This window comes from Sporothrix schenckii, assembly GCF_000961545.1.
Source record: "Sporothrix schenckii 1099-18 chromosome Unknown Cont41, whole genome shotgun sequence".
Taxonomy (NCBI): Eukaryota; Fungi; Ascomycota; class Sordariomycetes; order Ophiostomatales; family Ophiostomataceae; genus Sporothrix; species Sporothrix schenckii.
In genome coordinates, this window is record NW_015971142.1 from 4,317,495 (window position 1) to 4,335,207 (window position 17,713).

The window sequence follows — 17,713 nt, forward strand, 5'->3', positions numbered from 1 at the left end:
GTAGGGCCGCAAGTGACAGTTCCCGTTTCGCACAGTACATGTGCTAGCAAAGTGGTCAGGCTTTCTCCACTTCCCTAACCGGCTTTCGGATTTTGTCTGTTGCCATTGGCCCACTTGGGTTGGTTCCCCGCCGCACATCTCCTCTGCCGACTTCGCCTGTCACCACCCACGGAGAGGAGAGTAGAAGCAAATAAACGTTTCCGAACACATACTTGTACCCGGTGTCGCCGTGCTTTTTTTGAAGAGGATGAACGCCTCTGGGATTTGATGTGCTTTGACGGAAATCGGCCATCGTGCACGTTGGACCGTCTTATCTCACCCCGTTATCCGTTATCGCCCTCTTCACTCATATACCGTCGGCTGTCGTCCATCTCATCCCCCAACCCCCCCGTCGCCAGGGAACGCTGAGCTGCGGCTCATATATTGAGTTACGTCAGCTACTAGACCCGCACGAGAGACTACTATGAAGACCGCCTGCGTGCAATGTCGCGTCAGAAAGGCATGACTGCCCTTCCTGCCCTTCTTCCGTTTACTTTCTGCCTCAATGTTCCCGGGGTGAACTGCTAACCACAACCGTATCCGTAGTAGGTCCGCTGTGATGGGGCCCTGCCGTCTTGTGGGACATGCGACCGTCTTCGGCTGGTCTGCTCTCTCTCGAATCGCTCAGACGGAGCAGCCAGCCGAGCAGCCAGTGCGGCTGTTGAGCTGCCGCCCAAGTACCGTAGCTCGCTGGCGTGTGTTCGGTGTCGTAGTCGCAAAATCAGATGTTCGGCTGACACACCAGAGTGTGCCGAGTGCGTGCGACGAAATCAACCCTGTACATACACCACGATGCAGGGTAACCTCCGCAGCACACAACGCAACAACTTGGTACGCGGGACGACAGCGGCGACGTGGAAATCCAGACAAGCCAAAATGTGTCCCGGCCCAATGAGCACCTTGCAGCGACGGTCGGCGACAATTGCACCACGTCCGGCCCATGGCGCGTCCGATGATCTCACTGCTGATTCCAACCTCCGTCCCTCTCTCACCAACAGCGTTATCACGAACACCGCTGACCACATGCCTGGCCGCACAATCACATCACCTGGTCGTCCTGTGGTGTCTGTTCCCTCTCTGACCGACTTCTCTGTAGACATTGATGACAAGATCGAGGCCGAGCTGGTAGACCAGTACTTCCGCTATCTCCACGCCCTGCCTGCGTACGGTTTTTTGCATCAGTCTACTGTCGTGCAGCGATGTCTTGAACGTTCCATCAACCCGGCCCTCAAGGCCGCACTTTGTGCTATTACGGCGCTGTTCATGGGGCGATGTGCCGACGAGCGCGATAAATGGGCCCAGGCCAGCGAAACACTTGTATTTCAGGGCCTCAGCCATCCGTCCATTTTCCACCTGCAGGCGCTTCTCTTGGTCATCCGCTACCGTGCCGACTCTGGGGGTTTTAGTCGGGCATTTATGTTGGCCGGCCTAGCAGCCAGGCTCGCTGCTGCCCTGCGTCTGAATTACGAGCACCACGAGCTGAGTCCCGTGGCCCAGGAGGTCCGCCGCCGAACATTCTGGTCTTTGTACTTTCTGGAGGAAGTCTTCTGCTCGGGCCTACGGGAATTTGAACTGTGTCACCCGGACATCATCTACCTGCGGCTGCCTAGGGAAGATACCAACTTTGCCAACGAGGCCAGTCCAGATATGAATACGGCTTATTTAATCCGGGGATTGGGAGTCGAGCCGACCTCCATTGGACAACGAGGACTTTTTGTCAAGGTGGCGCTGTTACGGCGGAACATCATGAAGTAGGCCCATTTTTGACCTGCAACTGGCCCCATGAGTTTCACGTGGCTAATATTAGCCAGATTTAACCGACAGATCTACGGACAAGGAATGACCCTTGGCAACCTCTATACCACCCTTGATGAGATCCAGAGCAGCCTCCAACGCATCCACCTCCAAATGGCGCCTCAAGACAGATATCCACCAGCTGAACCGAGTAGTTTCCCGTGGTCGCCCCAGTACGCTATGTTGCACATGTCCTACTACCAGTGTCAATGCGACCTATATCGCAGCTTCCTCCGAGGACACCCGGACACGGCTGCGCAGAGCTGCATTGACGAGATCCACCCGGCTGATATCACACTGTTGGGCAGTCGGGCTATCCAGAATGCGCGCCAAGTGCTATGTGTCCTCGCCGACTACGACCAGCATGCCGACCCATCTCAGCCGCTCGACTGGGATGCCGCAGTCTGTGGCTACCAGGCCACTCGATTTGTGCTCTTTGGCAGCACGTACGACAGAACACAGGGCACACGATCTACGGCTGACACCTCTGCAGTGCGCATCGCCATCTCCAAGGGCCAGGATGTGCTCGATACCTTGTCACGCCGATTTGCCTTTTCTGTCGCGGTCCAGCCCATGCGCGACGATCTCACACGACTCGTGGCCCGCTACCGCCGCCTGCTACGGTCGTCACCAATGAACAACGACAACGAGTCCGTCTTTAGCGCCCATCGTGGCATCCGCATCCCGCCCGGTGTGACAAAGGAAGCCGGATCTCACCAGTTTCTCGCTGTCCACAGTCTTCTCCTACGCTCCGATTTTGTGGATGATAGCCGTGAGGCCGTAAGGGAAGGCGCTGCACGCCCAACAGCGTCTAATGCATCTGTAGCCGAACGGAGCAAAGACAACGCCGGCACCGCCGATGTGGCTGGGATGATTCCTCCAGCCTGGTCGCCGACCCGCATCGATGTTGTTCAAAATCAACATCAGCGGCAGGACAACTGCAACACCGGGCACGTGACAGAATACTGGGCAGATGCGGGCACGGATGTTAACAACGACGTTGGCGATGCGGCTGTCACGACGTTTGACCTTCCGCCGCTGTTTGGCGATCTGATGGGTGACGGTCCTGGGTTTGACTTTGGACTGTGGTCGGATATGCTGGGTACCTACGGCAATCCTGTTCCTCAAGGGAGCAGAGTGGGCATGGATGAGCAGCAAATGTTCTAGGTATTGCATATAATATAGCTTCAGAGCATATTTCTAGAAGGCAAACATCGCAAAGTCATGTTTGAAAACTACATGAAAACTGTATCTGGTGTCTCCCCGTCAACAATATGCGAAAGTACCCTCTTCAAAGGACAGTCGGCGCCTTTCCATTGGCATCTTCAATTTCGTCCACCTGGTGTGCATCGGCGCTCTTGCGGAACTTCTGGTGAGCGATCTTCTCCAGGGACAGACCTTTGGTCTCGCGAAGGAAAAAGAAAGACACAACAGCAATAACAGCATCAAAAATGCCCCAAAGCAGGAACGTGCCCCAGCCGCCCAGTCCCTTCATCATGTACGGCGTCGTTAGCGAGAACACAAAGTTGAACAACCACTGCGAGCCCACACCGACTGCGATACCCGGTTCACGAATACGAGCCGGGAAGATCCTATGCCAGTCAGTAAATGTATGTAGATATGCCTGCGGCACAAAAGGAGCCTCGAGTCGAAAAGTCAACTGAGTCACTCACTCGGACACATAGGGCCATGGAAGAGGACCCCAGGAGAAGTTGTAGATGATGACAAAAATATAGATTAGCGCCACCGTGGCGATTCCGGACGAAGTGACACGGCCTTCGGCCGGGGGTGGGATGGTCTTGACCACAATGGCCGTGGTGATCTGGCACGCCGCCATGAGTGCCGCGCCACCAACCAGCATGCTCCGGCGGCCGACACGCTCCGACACGAATACAACAAATATACCACATGCGACGACTTTGATGGCACCAAAGATGGCCGTCAGCAGAAGATCCTTGGATCCGCTGCCCACGAGCAGCTTAAAGTACTGCGGGCCGAAGTATGCAAATGCCGTAGCACCCGTCGACTGCTGTGCGGTAAAGATGGCGAAGGCAGTAAAGACGCGCTTGAAGTTGTCTCCTTGAAGCAGCTCCCGGAGCTGGAAGCCCTCGGTGGCCCGCACTTCGTTCTCAACGCCCCGGCGGATCTCCTCCATCTCCATTTGCACCTCCTCGGAATCTTGACCCCGGATCCACGTGAGGCTCTTCCAGGCCTCCTCATGGCGACCCTTCTTCGTCAACCAACGTGTTGACTCTTTCAGAGTGAGCATTCCGAGGCCCAGCAGTCCAGCCGGGACCAGCTGCAGGCCTACCGGAATCTGCCACTGCCTTGAGTCGGTTCCACCCATGTGCAACGACACGCCGTAGTCTACAAAATAGGACAAAAAGATGCCCCATGTATAGAACCACTGGAAGAAAGAGCCGATGCGACCACGGATGTCTTTAGGCGACATCTCGCTGCTGTAAGTGGGCACAACCACGGTGGCTGCACCGAGACCGAGGCCAGCAATGACACGGGCCACATAAAACGCTGACAGAGAATGCGTGTTGATGGTCTGAATGAGAGCACCGACGCAGAACACAAACGACGCCAACATCAATGTCTTCCGGCGGCCGAGGCGGGACGTCAGCGGCCATGCCAAGAAACAAGCCACAAAGGCACCAAGCTGCTGCAGGCCGACGGCGAGCGAGTTGGTGCGCGTGGCGTCGGCGGACGTGTAGTGGAAGTCATTTTCGAATGACTTAAAAGTAAGGACGCCACCTAGGAGACAGGTGTTAGAGGGAAGAAGACCATGTGCTATTAGACGAGTCTCAATGGCAATGGATCTGATGACTTGGTTGCTACATGGGCCTGCCAGAGTAACGTCTGTCTGGCGTATATCGTGCACTCACCGACGCTATCCAATGGTTAGTGATGTACTTTGCAAATTGACTTGATAGTTATATACCGTTGAAGAAGGCTATGAAGACACCACCAGAATAGAAGTCACTTACATGCCGCTGTCGTAGCCGAAGAGGAAACCACCGAGACACACCACGCTGCCGAGCCAATATGCTCGGATTCTGCCCAGTGTCTCGCCCTTCATCTCGAGGAAGCTCGAAGGTGTAATATTATGTCGCAAAAAAAAAAAAAAAATACAATGCAAAGAGACTTGGTGACAAATGTCAATATGGTGTCGAGAGAGAGACCACAGAGAGATGAGAAACAACAGTGGAAGGAGACCTGGGGCATAGTTTATATACTATCGAGAACCGAAGCAATGCTTCATTGACAACAGCTCTCTTAAGACGTGCTTACCCCCCTGAGCTCACGGCATCGAGAGTCCTCGAATCAGAAGAACACATGCGTCTATAGGCATGATCAGTGCCATCTATTTCTTCGATGGTCTCCATTGTCCCTTGGTAATAAATTGCGGGGAAGCCTATTCTCCGTGGACTGGTCCACTTTAAAGTCTACGCTTCGGGACGCGCTAAAGACAGCATGCCAATGACGGTCAGCAGCGTCCGGTCGCCGCATTCCGACTCCCGGTGTAAAGACGGAACTCGGGAATCTTGTAACACATATCGATACCGAGTGTCTTTCGCGGAACCCGCACTAACCCCTTCAGGCATCACGCGTGGGCGTCCCTGCAACACGCGAGCTCTCATGCGGCCGAACATGACCGAAATCGTTGCATAGTAATGTAACCTATCCGTATAAGAAAGGCCGTTCGAATTGGACAAAATAATCAAGATGACGGCCCTTGTATTCGTTCGTTCGATTTTGAGTAAAGCACTTATTTAATTCTTTCTTCCCAGTCCAGCACCATCAAGCACAACCAACTACCAACAAGCGCCGTCTTAGCTACTTACTCTTCAAGTTTTACGACTCACCACACACATTCATCCCGTCATCAGTGGCACGTCGATATGGCCTCGAAGCGACCCAACTTCCTCGTCATCGTGGCAGATGACCTGGGCTTTTCTGACATTGGCTCATTCGGCGGCGAAATCAACACACCAAACCTCGACAAGCTGGCACACAACGGCATCCGCTTCACGGACTTCCATGCAGCTGCTGCGTGCTCCCCCTCGCGGGCCATGATCATGACGGGCACCGACCATCATATTGCTGGTCTGGGCAACCTGATTGAGTGGACAAACATCTCGGGCCAAAATGATCCCAACGGCACTATGTCTACGGCGGTGCAGCGTGGTATGCCCGGCTACGAGGGCTACCTCAACGAGCGCGTGGCCGCCGTACCCGAGATTTTGCGTGACGCTGGCTACGAGACACTTATGTCGGGAAAGTGGCACTTGGGCCTGACGCCCGAACACAGCCCCAAGGCGCGCGGCTTCACGCGCAGTTTTGCGCATCTTCCGGCGTGCAGCAACCACTATGCTTACGAACCACAGCTGCGTGATAAGGACACAACGCCCGAGTTCATGACTATGAGCTTTATTGCGCTGCATAGCGAAGATGGCGAGTATGTGCGCAAGCTGCCCGATAACTGGTACTCGTCCAATGGCTACGGCGATAAGATGCTGCAGTACCTCAAGGACCGCCAAGCGAGCAAGGAGGAAAAGCAGAAGCCCTTCTTTGGCTATTTGCCATTTACAGCACCACACTGGCCACTGCAGGCGCCGCCGGAGCTGGTCCGGAAGTATCGCGGCGTGTACAATGATGGCCCCGACGCTCTGCGGCTGAAGCGTCTTGAAAGCCTCAAAAAGCTGGGCATGGTCCCGGTGGACGTGGAGCCGCACCCGGTCGTGGCAGACGAAGTCAAGGAGTGGGCCGCCCTCACAGAAGAAGAGCGCGCCAACTCATGTCGGGCGATGGAGGTCTTTGCGGCCATGGTTGAGTGCATCGATATCAACGTTGGAAAGGTGGTTGACTACTTGGAGGAGACGGGAGAGCTCGACAACACATTTGTGTGCTTTCTTTCGGACAACGGCGCTGAGGGCGCTGCGTACGAGGCCTACCCCATTGTGCAGAGCAGCATGGTCGGCCATCTGAAGAAGTACTACAACAATAACATTGACAACCTTGGAAACGGCGACTCCTTTATCTGGTACGGTCCACGCTGGGCCCAGGCTGCCACCGCACCCAGTCGCCTCTACAAGGCTTACACTACAGAGGGCGGTGTGCGTGTGCCGTTCCTGATGAAGCCGCCTGTTGGTGCGTCGTGGAACTCAACCGTCGGGGCAGCCGATCCCGGCAGCATTACACACCAGTTCGCTACCGTGATGGACATTGTGCCCACGATCCTCGAAATGGCCGGCGTCCAGCATCCGGCTCCGCACTACCAGGGCCGCGAGATTGTCAGCATGCGCGGCAAGTCCATGGTGCCCTACCTGGCTAACACGGCCGAGCGTATCCACGACAAGGAATTTATTCACGGCTGGGAAACGTGTGGCCGCGCGGCTGTTCGCAAGGGCGACTGGAAAATTGTCTTCATTCCCAAGCCAAAGGGCACAGAAACGTGGCAGCTCTATAACCTTGCGAAGGACCCAGGTGAGATCCACGATCTCGCCGAGGAGGAGCCCGCGCGTCTTAAGGAGCTCATCAAGTTGTGGGACCAGTATGTGCTGGAGACGGGTGTGGTTCCTCTCAGCCCGGAACTCGGCAAGTGGATGGCTGCCATGGAGGAACAGATGCCAGAGAACGAGTGGATCGAGTACGAGTACTGGAAAGACGGTGCCCGTGACGACCCAGCAGCGTTCACCAAGCAGATTCCTCGTTTTGAGCGTCGTGTCGTTGCCAAGTAAGACCGTTCATATCACAGTTACGGAGACCGTGGCATCGTAAAATTAGCAAGACGTTGTCTCCGTTTATGGTTCCATTTGATGTTTTGCTTCAAAATCTGCAACTGTTCTTAAGATGGACTTCGTTTTTAATGTGTCAAAAATTAAGTATTGTTTTAAAGAAATAGACTTTTAAAAAAGCATGTTATAATTATTCGTAAAAAAAAAAAAAAAAGAATAAGAATAAAAAGAATATCCGCAAATAAAAATATATTATATAATCCCACAATCTTGGAAGTCATCTCCAAGACGGAAAACATATTGCGATGGCACCAATGTCGGATGACGCTAATTACGACGGCTCAGTAACACATTGGCGGCGCAATTGAGTATGTAAGCAACCTGCGTCGTATCCGTAGAATACAGAGTACGCATGCGTCGGGAGGCGATAAGCATCAGAAAGCCTTCGGATGTACACGGAGTATCGCTTAGTCTTTATGATTGCGTCTGTCTCGTTGAGATTGAAGTTGGCATTCATGGATCATCTGTCCTTACAATTCTCCTTACTGTATCACACAATTTGCCCTTTCATCGGACACGACGTAAGACGCACTGATGTATATCCTTCTCCTCTCTTGCCCCGTGAATTATGGTCGCTTCAAAGGTATGCGTTTTCAGGAAAAATTTCCGTCTTTTAGGGACCTTTGCTTGTTGTTGGCGGTCAGTTTCTCATTTTCTCTTGGAAGCCAGTGTTGCTCCTGCCTCTTCGAGAGGGCCCGTCCAAGATTGTCGCCATTACGAGAGGAGATACCTATCGGATAAGACCGACTGAACCCCACTATTTTTCACAGCGTGCTTCAGCACCAAAATGACGTTTTGCAGGTCTCCACTTGAGCACCGATGCCGCAAAAACACCAGACACGACGCCCTCAGTGCCTCTCGTGTTGGTCTCCCCACCGAAAGAAGATGCTAGTGCGAAGTAAACCGCTTTGTACAAAGTCCACATCGCCCCGTATTCTCTTGTATTTTCTGCCCGCATTTTAGGTAATATTTTGTAGACTTTTTCACACAATTTTTTTCAAGTGTGTAGTCGCTTTCGTTAGCGGACGGCCACCTGGCCTCCAACATGGGCGGGCAGACTTTCGCATCGTCCACTTCACATCCCTCCAATACCAACGACGACCTCGACGATATCGACGCATCTTCTTCGACAACACCTCTTCTCATGGCGTCCGAACGCCCGGCGTCGTACCGCACACACGGCAAAGATCCCGCACTGGTCGAAAGCGGCGCATATGATAGCTACGGACCCACTGACGGGGTCCTTGACAACGATGACAACCCAGTCGACGATGGCCTGCTAACAACGGCCGAGAACCGCGATCTGAAGCGCGGCCTACATCAGCGACACCTGTCGATGTTAGGCATTGCCGGTGCAATTGGTACTGGTCTGTTCCTGGGCTTGGGCGGCGCTGTTCAGACAGCAGGTCCCCTGGGCGCGCTGCTGGGCTATGGCACTGTCGGCCTGGTCGTGTGTGCAGTGCAGTTTGCGCTGGGCGAGACGGCGGCGCTATACCCGGTGACGGGTGCTTTTGTGCGGCACGCCGAAGTACTGGTGGACCCGGCATGGGGCTTTGCCGTCGGATGCAATTTGATTTATGGAAATCTGCTGTCCATACCGACGGAGATCACAGCCATCTGCGTGCTCTTCCAGTTCTGGACAGACATCACGCCGGCTGTGTGGATTGTCGTGTTTATTATTTTGACCAACATCGTCGGCTTTGCGCGCATCCGCGTTTTTGGCGAAGTCGAGTTTTTTTTTGCTTTTTTGAAAGTCCTGTTGGTCGTCTTCCTCATCATCCTTGGGTTGGTCGTCGATCTGGGCGGTGTGCCGGGCACGCCGCGCATTGGTTTTTATTACTGGAAGGATCCTGGCCCATTTGTCGAGTTTATTGCGTCCGGTGCTTGGGGCAATTTCTTGGGCTACTGGAGTGTCATGACGGGCGCTGTCTTCTCGTTTGCCGGTGTCGAGTCGCTCGCCATGGCCGCTGCCGAAACGCGCAGCCCACAACGGGCCATCCCACGTGCCTGCAAGCGTGTCTTTGCGCGCATTGCCGTTTTCTACGTGTTGGCCGTGTTGATTGTCGGTATGCTTGTGGCTAGCAACGACCCGCGCCTGGACGACGAGTCTGGCACCGCTGCCCAGAGTCCCTTTGTTATTGCCGCGTCCGCGGCTGGTCTACCAGCCATCCCGTCAGTTGTCAACGCCGTAGTTATCACCTCTGCGTGGTCCTCGTCTAACCAGGCCTTGCTCTCGGGCACTCGTGTCCTCTACGGCCTGGCCCTCAAGAAGCAAGCACCGCGCATTTTCCTCCGCACCACGAGCTGGGGTACACCTTACGTCGCTGTCGGACTCTTCACACTCTTCATGTTCCTCAGCTTCATGACCCTCTCTGACAGCGCCCTCAATGTCTTCTGGTGGCTGGTCGATCTCACCGCAGCCGGTGTCCTCGTCAGCTGGATCACCATTCTCATCAACCACCTGCGCCTGCGGAAAGCCTTCAGCATCCAGGGAATCCCGGCCAACCGCTTGCCTTGGTACAACTCGTGGACCGTTGTCAGCTCGTGGTTCGGCCTGGTCATGTGTGTCCTGATCTTGTTCACCGGCGGATTTAAGGTCTTCACCAAGGGCAACTGGGACCCCGCAGGTTTTGTCTCGGCTTATCTTGACATCCCGCTTGTCCTCATCGCCTATCTCTTTTGGAAGCTTTACAAGCGCACCAAGATTGTCAATTTGGAGACCGTTCCTCTTGCTGAAGCACTTGAGCAGGTGGCCCAGTACGAAGAGGAGCCTGACACCAAGTATGGCAAATGGATTGCCTGGGTTAGCTGGATTTGGGATTAAGGGTGGTAATCAGCCACCGTGAACTGAAATGCTCTTTGCGAATTGAGGGCCTAGATGGCTTTGAAATAGCCGGAGAGAGACTCTTTATTTTTGTACTTGGTTTTTTATGATACCTCTAGCGCAATCACGCGACAAGCTGCTATTAGATTTTGATCAATAATGAGATCCTACAGAAACCCGGGGAGAATGAACCAGGATCTAATGCAGATATTCGCTTGACAGCGCCGCATGCGACACAATACTCCCAAGAAACTCGGCTGACCAAGGTTGGATGTCATCTAAGAAGGGCCGTAACACTGCCCCTGTAGACAACCTTGGGAGAGTTAGATAGATGGACGTCGTAGGTGCCACAATCCACAGATCAGTCCGTGGGCAAATTGCAAGCATCACGCACGCTACAGGTTTGGAGGCGGTGGTCGTGGCTGATCGAGTTTCGAAGAAGCAATGTGTCAGTGAGGGACAAGCCACATATTTCCCCCAGCAGCTGTCTTTAACCAGGACACTTGGGATCTGCGACGTATCATGCCGAAGATTCGCGATTTATTGACATTGTGGCACAATGACCTGACGGTTGTCCATTTCCTCAGCCACCTGCCCCCCACGAGCTCTTCTCAGCTAACACCTGCCCTTTTCTGTCGATGACGTGCCAAACCCGCGGAGGTGACACGGAAGTGCCCCGCATGACGCTATCAACGCGTGGTTGGATATTACGACGAGGTCTTTTGCAAAAACAGGAATCGTTTTCACGTGAAAAGTAAAAGAGGAGGAAATAAAACATCGTCCCTCTAGGAAATTTGAGATGCAAAGAACGCGAGCATTACAAATATAGTTCTACAACACAGAACGACAAGTGAAAGATAGAGCCATTCCACCAAACACAACGGACGTTACTGCTGCAACACTTGAAGTTGTCACAAAATGACTGCTGTGGTTGAGCGCGGGCCACCTGGCCAGCCAGATATTGGCTACTCCCCCGATTTCGACAAGTTCAAAGCACGGTCCAAGCGCCGCGCGGAGACCGAACAACTGAACCCTGTGTTGCCCGAGGGATTCCCAAAGCAGCTGCATTCTGAGCTGGCTTGGGACCCGGAGAGCCTGGCCGCGTCAAAATACGATTGGAACTATGTCCTCAGCGCAGACAATATTTCTGAGCTACATCGTGCTCTGAAACATTTCAAAGGCCTCAACAAACCTCTGGGCTTTGTCAGCCAAGAGACGTTTCCACTCCCTGACTTGCACGCCACGTTGCGTGATGTCTCACGGGAGGTGCACCACGGTCGTGGCTTCAAGGTCATCCGCGGCATCCCGGTAGAAGAGCACTCCCTTGAGGAGAATGTGATTCTATTCGCCGGAATTTCGGCGCATGTCGCTCCAGTGCGCGGTCGGCAGGACTCGCAGTTTGATGGGAGACCCGCCGATGTGGTACTCGCCCACATCAAGGATCTGACCGCCACGGTGGACGCTGCCAGTATCGGGGCCCCGGCTTATACGACCGAGAAGCAGGTGTTCCACACAGATGCCGGCGATGTGATTGCCCTGTTTGCACTGCAGGAGTCCGCCCATGGCGGCGAGAGCTACTTGTCAAGTAGCTACCGCGTGTACAATGAGCTCGCGAAGACCCGACCGGACCTGATCACGACCCTTGCGGAACCATGGGCATTTGATAGCTTTGGCAAGACAGAGTCGAAGTATGTCCTCCGGCCTTTGCTGCACAGGGTGCCAGACGACAGTGATCGACTCGTTATCCAATATGCACGGCGCGCGTTCACAGGCTACTGGGGCCTACCACGATCGTCGGACATCCCGGCTATTACAGAGGCACAGGCTGAGGCCCTTGACGCCGTGCATTACACAGCAGAGCGCAATGCAGTGGCGCTGCACTTTCGCCGGGGTGACATCCAGTTCGCTAACAACCTGAGCATTTTCCACGCCAGAGGTGCCTTTACCGACTCACCCGAGAAACAGTAAGTACGCTATGACTACATTTTAAAAAGACTCGACTGACTGTCAGACGACATTTACTCCGCCTCTGGCTCCGGGACCCTGAAAATGCGTGGCCGACAGCGGCAGCCCTCCAAGACCGCTGGGACCACCTTTACGACGGTGTTACGCCAGAGAACTCGGTATTCCCTCTCGTCCCGACGGTGAGGAGTGCCAGCAAAGGAAAACAAAAAGACGCGGCCACGGAGACGGCAACATCGTGACCTGGCAATGTGACATTGCGGTCGATATACAGTTACTGAGATAGCGGCGAGCAAGGAAGGTGGTTTTTTTGGTTTCTTTTTTTGGTTACCTCGGGTCCGAGCAACTGGGGTTTCTAACCAAACCAATAGTCGCATTTAATGATAAAGATGAATATGTCTATTGTACTCCCAGTGCTTACAAATGATATTCTGTAAATGTTTTCACCTTTGGAAACACGTGTCTTGTGCACCGTTTGTTCCTTCTTTCTCTTTTTTTCCTTTTTTTGCTAACTCTTCTATGGAATGCCTTAAAATCCCATCCTGGTATTTCTTCATCGCAATCAGACCCCAGGACTGGGTAGCGTGGGCAAATAAAGTATTTCACCTATCTTTGCACAAATTTCGTACATATGGCGATACGTCGACCACAAAGCTAATTGGTCGAGAAGCACGCCTTTCGAGACGGCACTTGCGCGTGCGCGGGATGTCACCAGAACTGTCGTGTTTGCCCGCCGGCAACGAGGGGCTGAAAGGATCGCCCCTGGTTTTGATGTAGCAGAAACCCTGGGTTGCGCCTACCGTCTAGTAGCCACCGGTGTATCATTTACACCGCAAGGAAATGGACAAAAAAGACGGCCCGTTGTACTCTCAAGTCCGTTGTCTTCTCCGTTTAAAGTGGCCTGCACTTACCAATGCGATATGTCGGCTTCCTTTAGATTCTTATTTTCTGCGAATATCTGCAACAGTAGTTCGTATTCGTATGTTCGACTTTTATACCGTCACACTGGTACGCGCAGCGAACTTTCTCCAACTCTCACAGCGCAACTTTTAGCCTACCGAGGCAGCCAGCATGTCTTCCCCTGATCATCATTATCCCCGGCCCCCAAACTCCATCGGTGCCTTCTTAACCAACCAACGGACATGATGCTATCAAGGCCATAAATTCCGTGCAGCCTTTGCATGGGACAGCATTTCCGTTTCGGGAAATACACGGATTTCTAAGACGTGGCACGTTGGCATTTCCCCCACGCACCGCAACGCCGAAAATGTCTCGGAACACGAACGACATACAGAACGTGGAGATTTGACCGCTCCGTTGCCACTAATGGAAAATAGGATTCGGCATGCCATAGCTGCAAAGGCTGCCGTCATCGACGCAGTCGTCCTGGTCTGTGCACGCAAATGGACGATATCAGGGAGAGCGAGGAAGGGGATACCACAGTTGGACTGATCCGTGGTCCGTTAACCAATATATAAGCTCGTTATCGTACAAGGTCGTGACGATCACTATCGGCATCCTCGTGCACACTGGCACACGGCCTACTTATAGTGCTTATTTACGGCCTACACTTGCCAATCATTCAATTCATCCGTCTTACTTGTCTTGCCTATCTCTCTCGGTAGCATACAGTTATTACCATGGCATCCTACTTCCGCAGCACCGTGAGCCGCTTTCGTGGTGGAGACGACGGTGCCGCTAGAAACAACGACAACAACTTTTACTCGGGGGATAGCAGCGGTCCAGATGAAATCACCGACGGCAATCTTACCTATATCCATGAAAAAGGCGGCAACAACTCGCTACCTTCCTACCAGGAGGCTACCGGAGCGCCGGTTGAGAGGAATTCGCCGCTAGGCTATTCTGTTGGGCCTGTGACCATCATTTTCCTCAATGTCAGCATGATGGTGCGTTCAAAGACCTAACAACATCTACATAACCTCGCCCGCTCCTTTTATTTGATGACTGACAAAACGCGTTCAGATTGGCACGGGCGTGTTCTCAACCCGTGAGTTTTGTTCGCGTTGCTCCGGCAGTTCATGACAGGCGACGATATAAAACGTCGTATGTCGTACTAACACGCCGCATTAGCTTCTTCTATCCTTGGTGGCACAGGCTCCGTCGGCTTGAGCATGATCTTCTGGGTTATTGGCTTTCTCATGTCGCTGACAGCGCTGACCGTGTATCTTGAATTTGCCGCGTATTTCCCCAATCGCTCGGGTGCAGAGACGGTCTACCTCGAGCAGGCCTACCTTCGGCCACGCTTCTTGTTCCCCGTTGCCTTTGCCTTCCAGACGGTCGTGCTGTCCTTCAGCAGCAGCAACTCCATTGTGTTGGCACAGTACCTGTTCAGGGCCAATGGCCACACACCGACCAACTGGCAGCTTAAGGGCGTCGCATTGGCCGGTTACTCGGTGGCTTTTTTAAGTAAGTGATTCATGTGCTTTCTCAATGCCGTTGCCATTGTAATACGCTCTCTATACTAACTAACCTTTTCTTATGCTTAGTTGTTGCATTCCACACGAAAACGTCCTACTATTTGTCTAACGCCATCGGCACTGTCAAGGTAATTACCCTGACATTCATCGCTATCACGGGACTCGTAGTGCTTGGGGGGCACACTCGTGTGGCCGACCCACATGCCAACTTCATCAAACCGTTTGAAGGCACTGCCACGGCGTACGGCCTGACCAATGCGCTGTACAAAATCATCTTTTCGTACGGTGGCTATGCCAACGCCTTCAACGTCGTCAACGAAATCAAAAGCCCCGTCAAACAGCTTCGCCGCAACGCTTTCATTGCCCTCTTGATCGTGGCCATCCTATATATTTTTGCCAATGTTGCGTACTTTGCGGCTGTGCCAAAGGCCGCGCTTGTTTCTTCCAGCCAGGTTGCTGCCAGTCTCTTCTTCCAGGCCGTCTTTGGTGACAGCCATGCAGTGCGCGGGTTGAATGTGCTTATTGCCCTCAGCTCTTTCGGCAACCTGGTCGCGGTCCTGCTGGGCCAGTCACGTGTTATACGCGAATGTGGTCGACAGGGCGTGCTTCCTTTCCCGCGCTTCTGGTCTTCGACTCGTCCTTTTGGCACGCCCCTGGGGCCGTACTCGGTCGCGTATGGCTTGACGATCATTATGATCCTGGCCCCCCCTGCCGGTGATGCATTCAACTTTGGTATGACCACACAGCCTCTCGAATATATTTTATTCTACCATACTAACTTTTTCCAGTTGTTGATACAAAGGTGTATCCGTCGTCCATCTTTAACTTACTCATGGGTGCCGGGCTCTATATTGTCCGCTGGCGTCGTGCCCGTGCCAAGCTACCACAGCCTGAATTTAAGGCCTGGCATGTGGCTGTCATTTTTAACATTCTCGTCAACCTGTACGCCGTCGTTATGCCCTGGTACCCGCCGAAAGGTGGCATCTACGGCGGCGATGTTTCTTTCCTGTATTCGGCGTATATTTTGACTGGTATTGGAATGTACGTATTCCTCCTCTCCTTTCCTTCTTTAAACATTGTTCAAAATGTATCTCTAACGTTACAGTGTCGTGGCCTGCGGTTTGTACTACTGGGCGTGGATATATTGGGTGCCTGTCTTCCGTGGTTACCGTATCCGCCAACGAATCGATATTCTAGATGACGGCGCAGAGACGAACATTTTGGTTAAGGTGCCTGTTGATGAACTGGCCACCTGGGATGCCGAGCACGATAAGGCTGGTCACCGGATTGGCGATATTCCGCGTAACGGCAACAAGGGTGTCACAACTGGATTCGGTAAGGAGGAAGTGGGCGTTCTTACGGAACGGGCCGTGTCGGACTCCGTGTAAAATAACTATATTACACTCCCTACACCCACGCCGTTTGATAAGGTGTTATTATTACATGGATCGTATTTACTTCAGTACTTGTATAGTAAAAGGCGAAATGGGTGTAGCTGAAATTTTAGTTAACTTTTTTTGATCGTGGCCCATTTTTAGGCACCAGTGGCTTTAACCTCCAACTTGGTTGTACTCCAAAAGTACCATGGCTCGTTACTCTACAGTGGCAGAACACTAGAAGCCAATTCGCCTGTCCTCCCTCATGATCCTTCGCCGCCTTATGGCCGCCGTCGACCCCGATACCCGCCCAAGCCCCGTGTAACAGTCATGAACCAATCATGACTCTCATCATATACAGAACTTTGCTGACCTATGCAAAATGGTAGCCTAACTCGTCCAACTACCCGACCCTTCATTCTACCGCCAAGAGTCCCTCATTATAAATATTACCAGTTCCGAGGCAATTGCGATAAAAATGCGGCTGATCAATACCAAGTCCTTGTTACTCGAGGAATTCTTCGGAGACGACATCCCTCCATACGCCATCCTATCGCATACATGGGGTCGGGGGGAAGTTTCATATCAAGACTGGCAGGACCTCCGTGTGGCCTCGAAAAAGGCCGGGTTTTCCAAGATAAAAGGAGCTTGCCAACAAACAAAACTTCACGGGTTAAAGTGGCTCTGGGTCGACACGAACTGCATCGACAAGACGAGCTCGGCTGAACTGACCGAGGCCATTAACTCGATGTTTCAGTGGTACGCCAAATCGGAAACATACTATACGTACCTCAACGACGTCGTAACCTACAGTGAGGCTCACTAGTGGGAGCCTAACATATAAGATAAACCTACCCTAGCAGCCATTCGCTTCGACTTTCGGCGCAAGTCGAGCCTCTCTTACGGGGGGCTTTTATTGTGGGGCCCTGTTTTTCGCCGAACGTCTGTCCTGCGCTCGTCCACCAAGACCTTGGCGGATTCCGGCGCTCGTCTACCCCAACCCTAAACCCCTAAGGGGGGGGGGGGGGCCCGTACGCCTTTTCAAACTACCGGCCAACTACAAAAAAAGGGTCGAGAGGAGACGTCACTCTCCACACGCCCAACCCACACTCGAACGAAAAAGGAGAAGAAAAAAAAAAAAAAAAAAAAGAGAAAGGGGGCGCCTAGTAACGAAGGAAGGCCTGTGTATAATCCCATCGAACACGAGACGACACGTTCTCTTCTTCTTCTCTCTTCTCCTCCTCCGTCTCTCTTATGTTCTCGATCACACGTACAGAACTAACCTCGTCGCTTAGTTAGTTAGGGTTAGTTAGGGTTAGGGTTAGTTAGGGTTAGTTAGGGTTAGTTAGGGTTAGTTAGGGTTAGTTAGGGTTAGTTAGGGTTAGGGTTAGGGTTTAGTTAGGGTTAGTTAGGGTTAGGGTTAGGGTTAGTTAGGGTTAGTTAGGGTTAGTTAGGGTTAGTTAGGGTTAGTTAGGG

General features: G+C 53.0%; 7 protein-coding genes across 7 annotated transcripts; 6 read left to right on the plus strand and 1 right to left on the minus strand.

Annotated features, from left to right (window-relative positions):
* Nucleotides 1-915: 915 nt before the first annotated feature.
* SPSK_07847 (uncharacterized protein) lies at nucleotides 916-1,794 on the plus strand (the record flags this gene model as incomplete). The annotated part of the gene is made up of 1 exon (XM_016734501.1): nucleotides 916-1,794. One exon carries the CDS (start codon nucleotides 916-918, stop codon nucleotides 1,792-1,794), a length of 879 nt encoding a protein of 292 aa, XP_016591712.1.
* Nucleotides 1,795-1,878: 84 nt separating this feature from the next.
* SPSK_07684 (uncharacterized protein) lies at nucleotides 1,879-3,000 on the plus strand (the record flags this gene model as incomplete). Its single annotated transcript, XM_016734341.1, has 1 exon — nucleotides 1,879-3,000. The coding sequence occupies one exon, from the start codon at nucleotides 1,879-1,881 to the stop codon at nucleotides 2,998-3,000; it is 1,122 nt and encodes a 373-aa protein (XP_016591713.1).
* A 124-nt stretch (nucleotides 3,001-3,124) lies between these two features.
* On the minus strand, nucleotides 3,125-4,918 carry SPSK_07305 (MFS quinate transporter; the record flags this gene model as incomplete). Its single annotated transcript, XM_016733969.1, has 3 exons — nucleotides 3,125-3,425; nucleotides 3,507-4,658; nucleotides 4,827-4,918. The coding sequence occupies 3 exons, from the start codon at nucleotides 4,916-4,918 to the stop codon at nucleotides 3,125-3,127; spliced, it is 1,545 nt and encodes a 514-aa protein (XP_016591714.1).
* An 823-nt stretch (nucleotides 4,919-5,741) lies between these two features.
* On the plus strand, nucleotides 5,742-7,580 carry SPSK_07289 (arylsulfatase; the record flags this gene model as incomplete). The annotated part of the gene is made up of 1 exon (XM_016733953.1): nucleotides 5,742-7,580. One exon carries the CDS (start codon nucleotides 5,742-5,744, stop codon nucleotides 7,578-7,580), a length of 1,839 nt encoding a protein of 612 aa, XP_016591715.1.
* A 1,102-nt stretch (nucleotides 7,581-8,682) lies between these two features.
* Nucleotides 8,683-10,461, plus strand: SPSK_07315 (amino acid transporter, AAT family; the record flags this gene model as incomplete). Its single annotated transcript, XM_016733979.1, has 1 exon — nucleotides 8,683-10,461. The coding sequence occupies one exon, from the start codon at nucleotides 8,683-8,685 to the stop codon at nucleotides 10,459-10,461; it is 1,779 nt and encodes a 592-aa protein (XP_016591716.1).
* Nucleotides 10,462-11,379: 918 nt separating this feature from the next.
* On the plus strand, nucleotides 11,380-12,665 carry SPSK_07587 (taurine catabolism dioxygenase TauD; the record flags this gene model as incomplete). The annotated part of the gene is made up of 2 exons (XM_016734246.1): nucleotides 11,380-12,425; nucleotides 12,473-12,665. 2 exons carry the CDS (start codon nucleotides 11,380-11,382, stop codon nucleotides 12,663-12,665), a joined length of 1,239 nt encoding a protein of 412 aa, XP_016591717.1.
* Nucleotides 12,666-14,063: 1,398 nt separating this feature from the next.
* On the plus strand, nucleotides 14,064-16,249 carry SPSK_10762 (uncharacterized protein; the record flags this gene model as incomplete). Its single annotated transcript, XM_016737049.1, has 6 exons — nucleotides 14,064-14,330; nucleotides 14,407-14,431; nucleotides 14,515-14,850; nucleotides 14,931-15,593; nucleotides 15,650-15,902; nucleotides 15,967-16,249. 6 exons carry the CDS (start codon nucleotides 14,064-14,066, stop codon nucleotides 16,247-16,249), a joined length of 1,827 nt encoding a protein of 608 aa, XP_016591718.1.
* Between the last annotated feature and the right edge of the window lie 1,464 nt (nucleotides 16,250-17,713).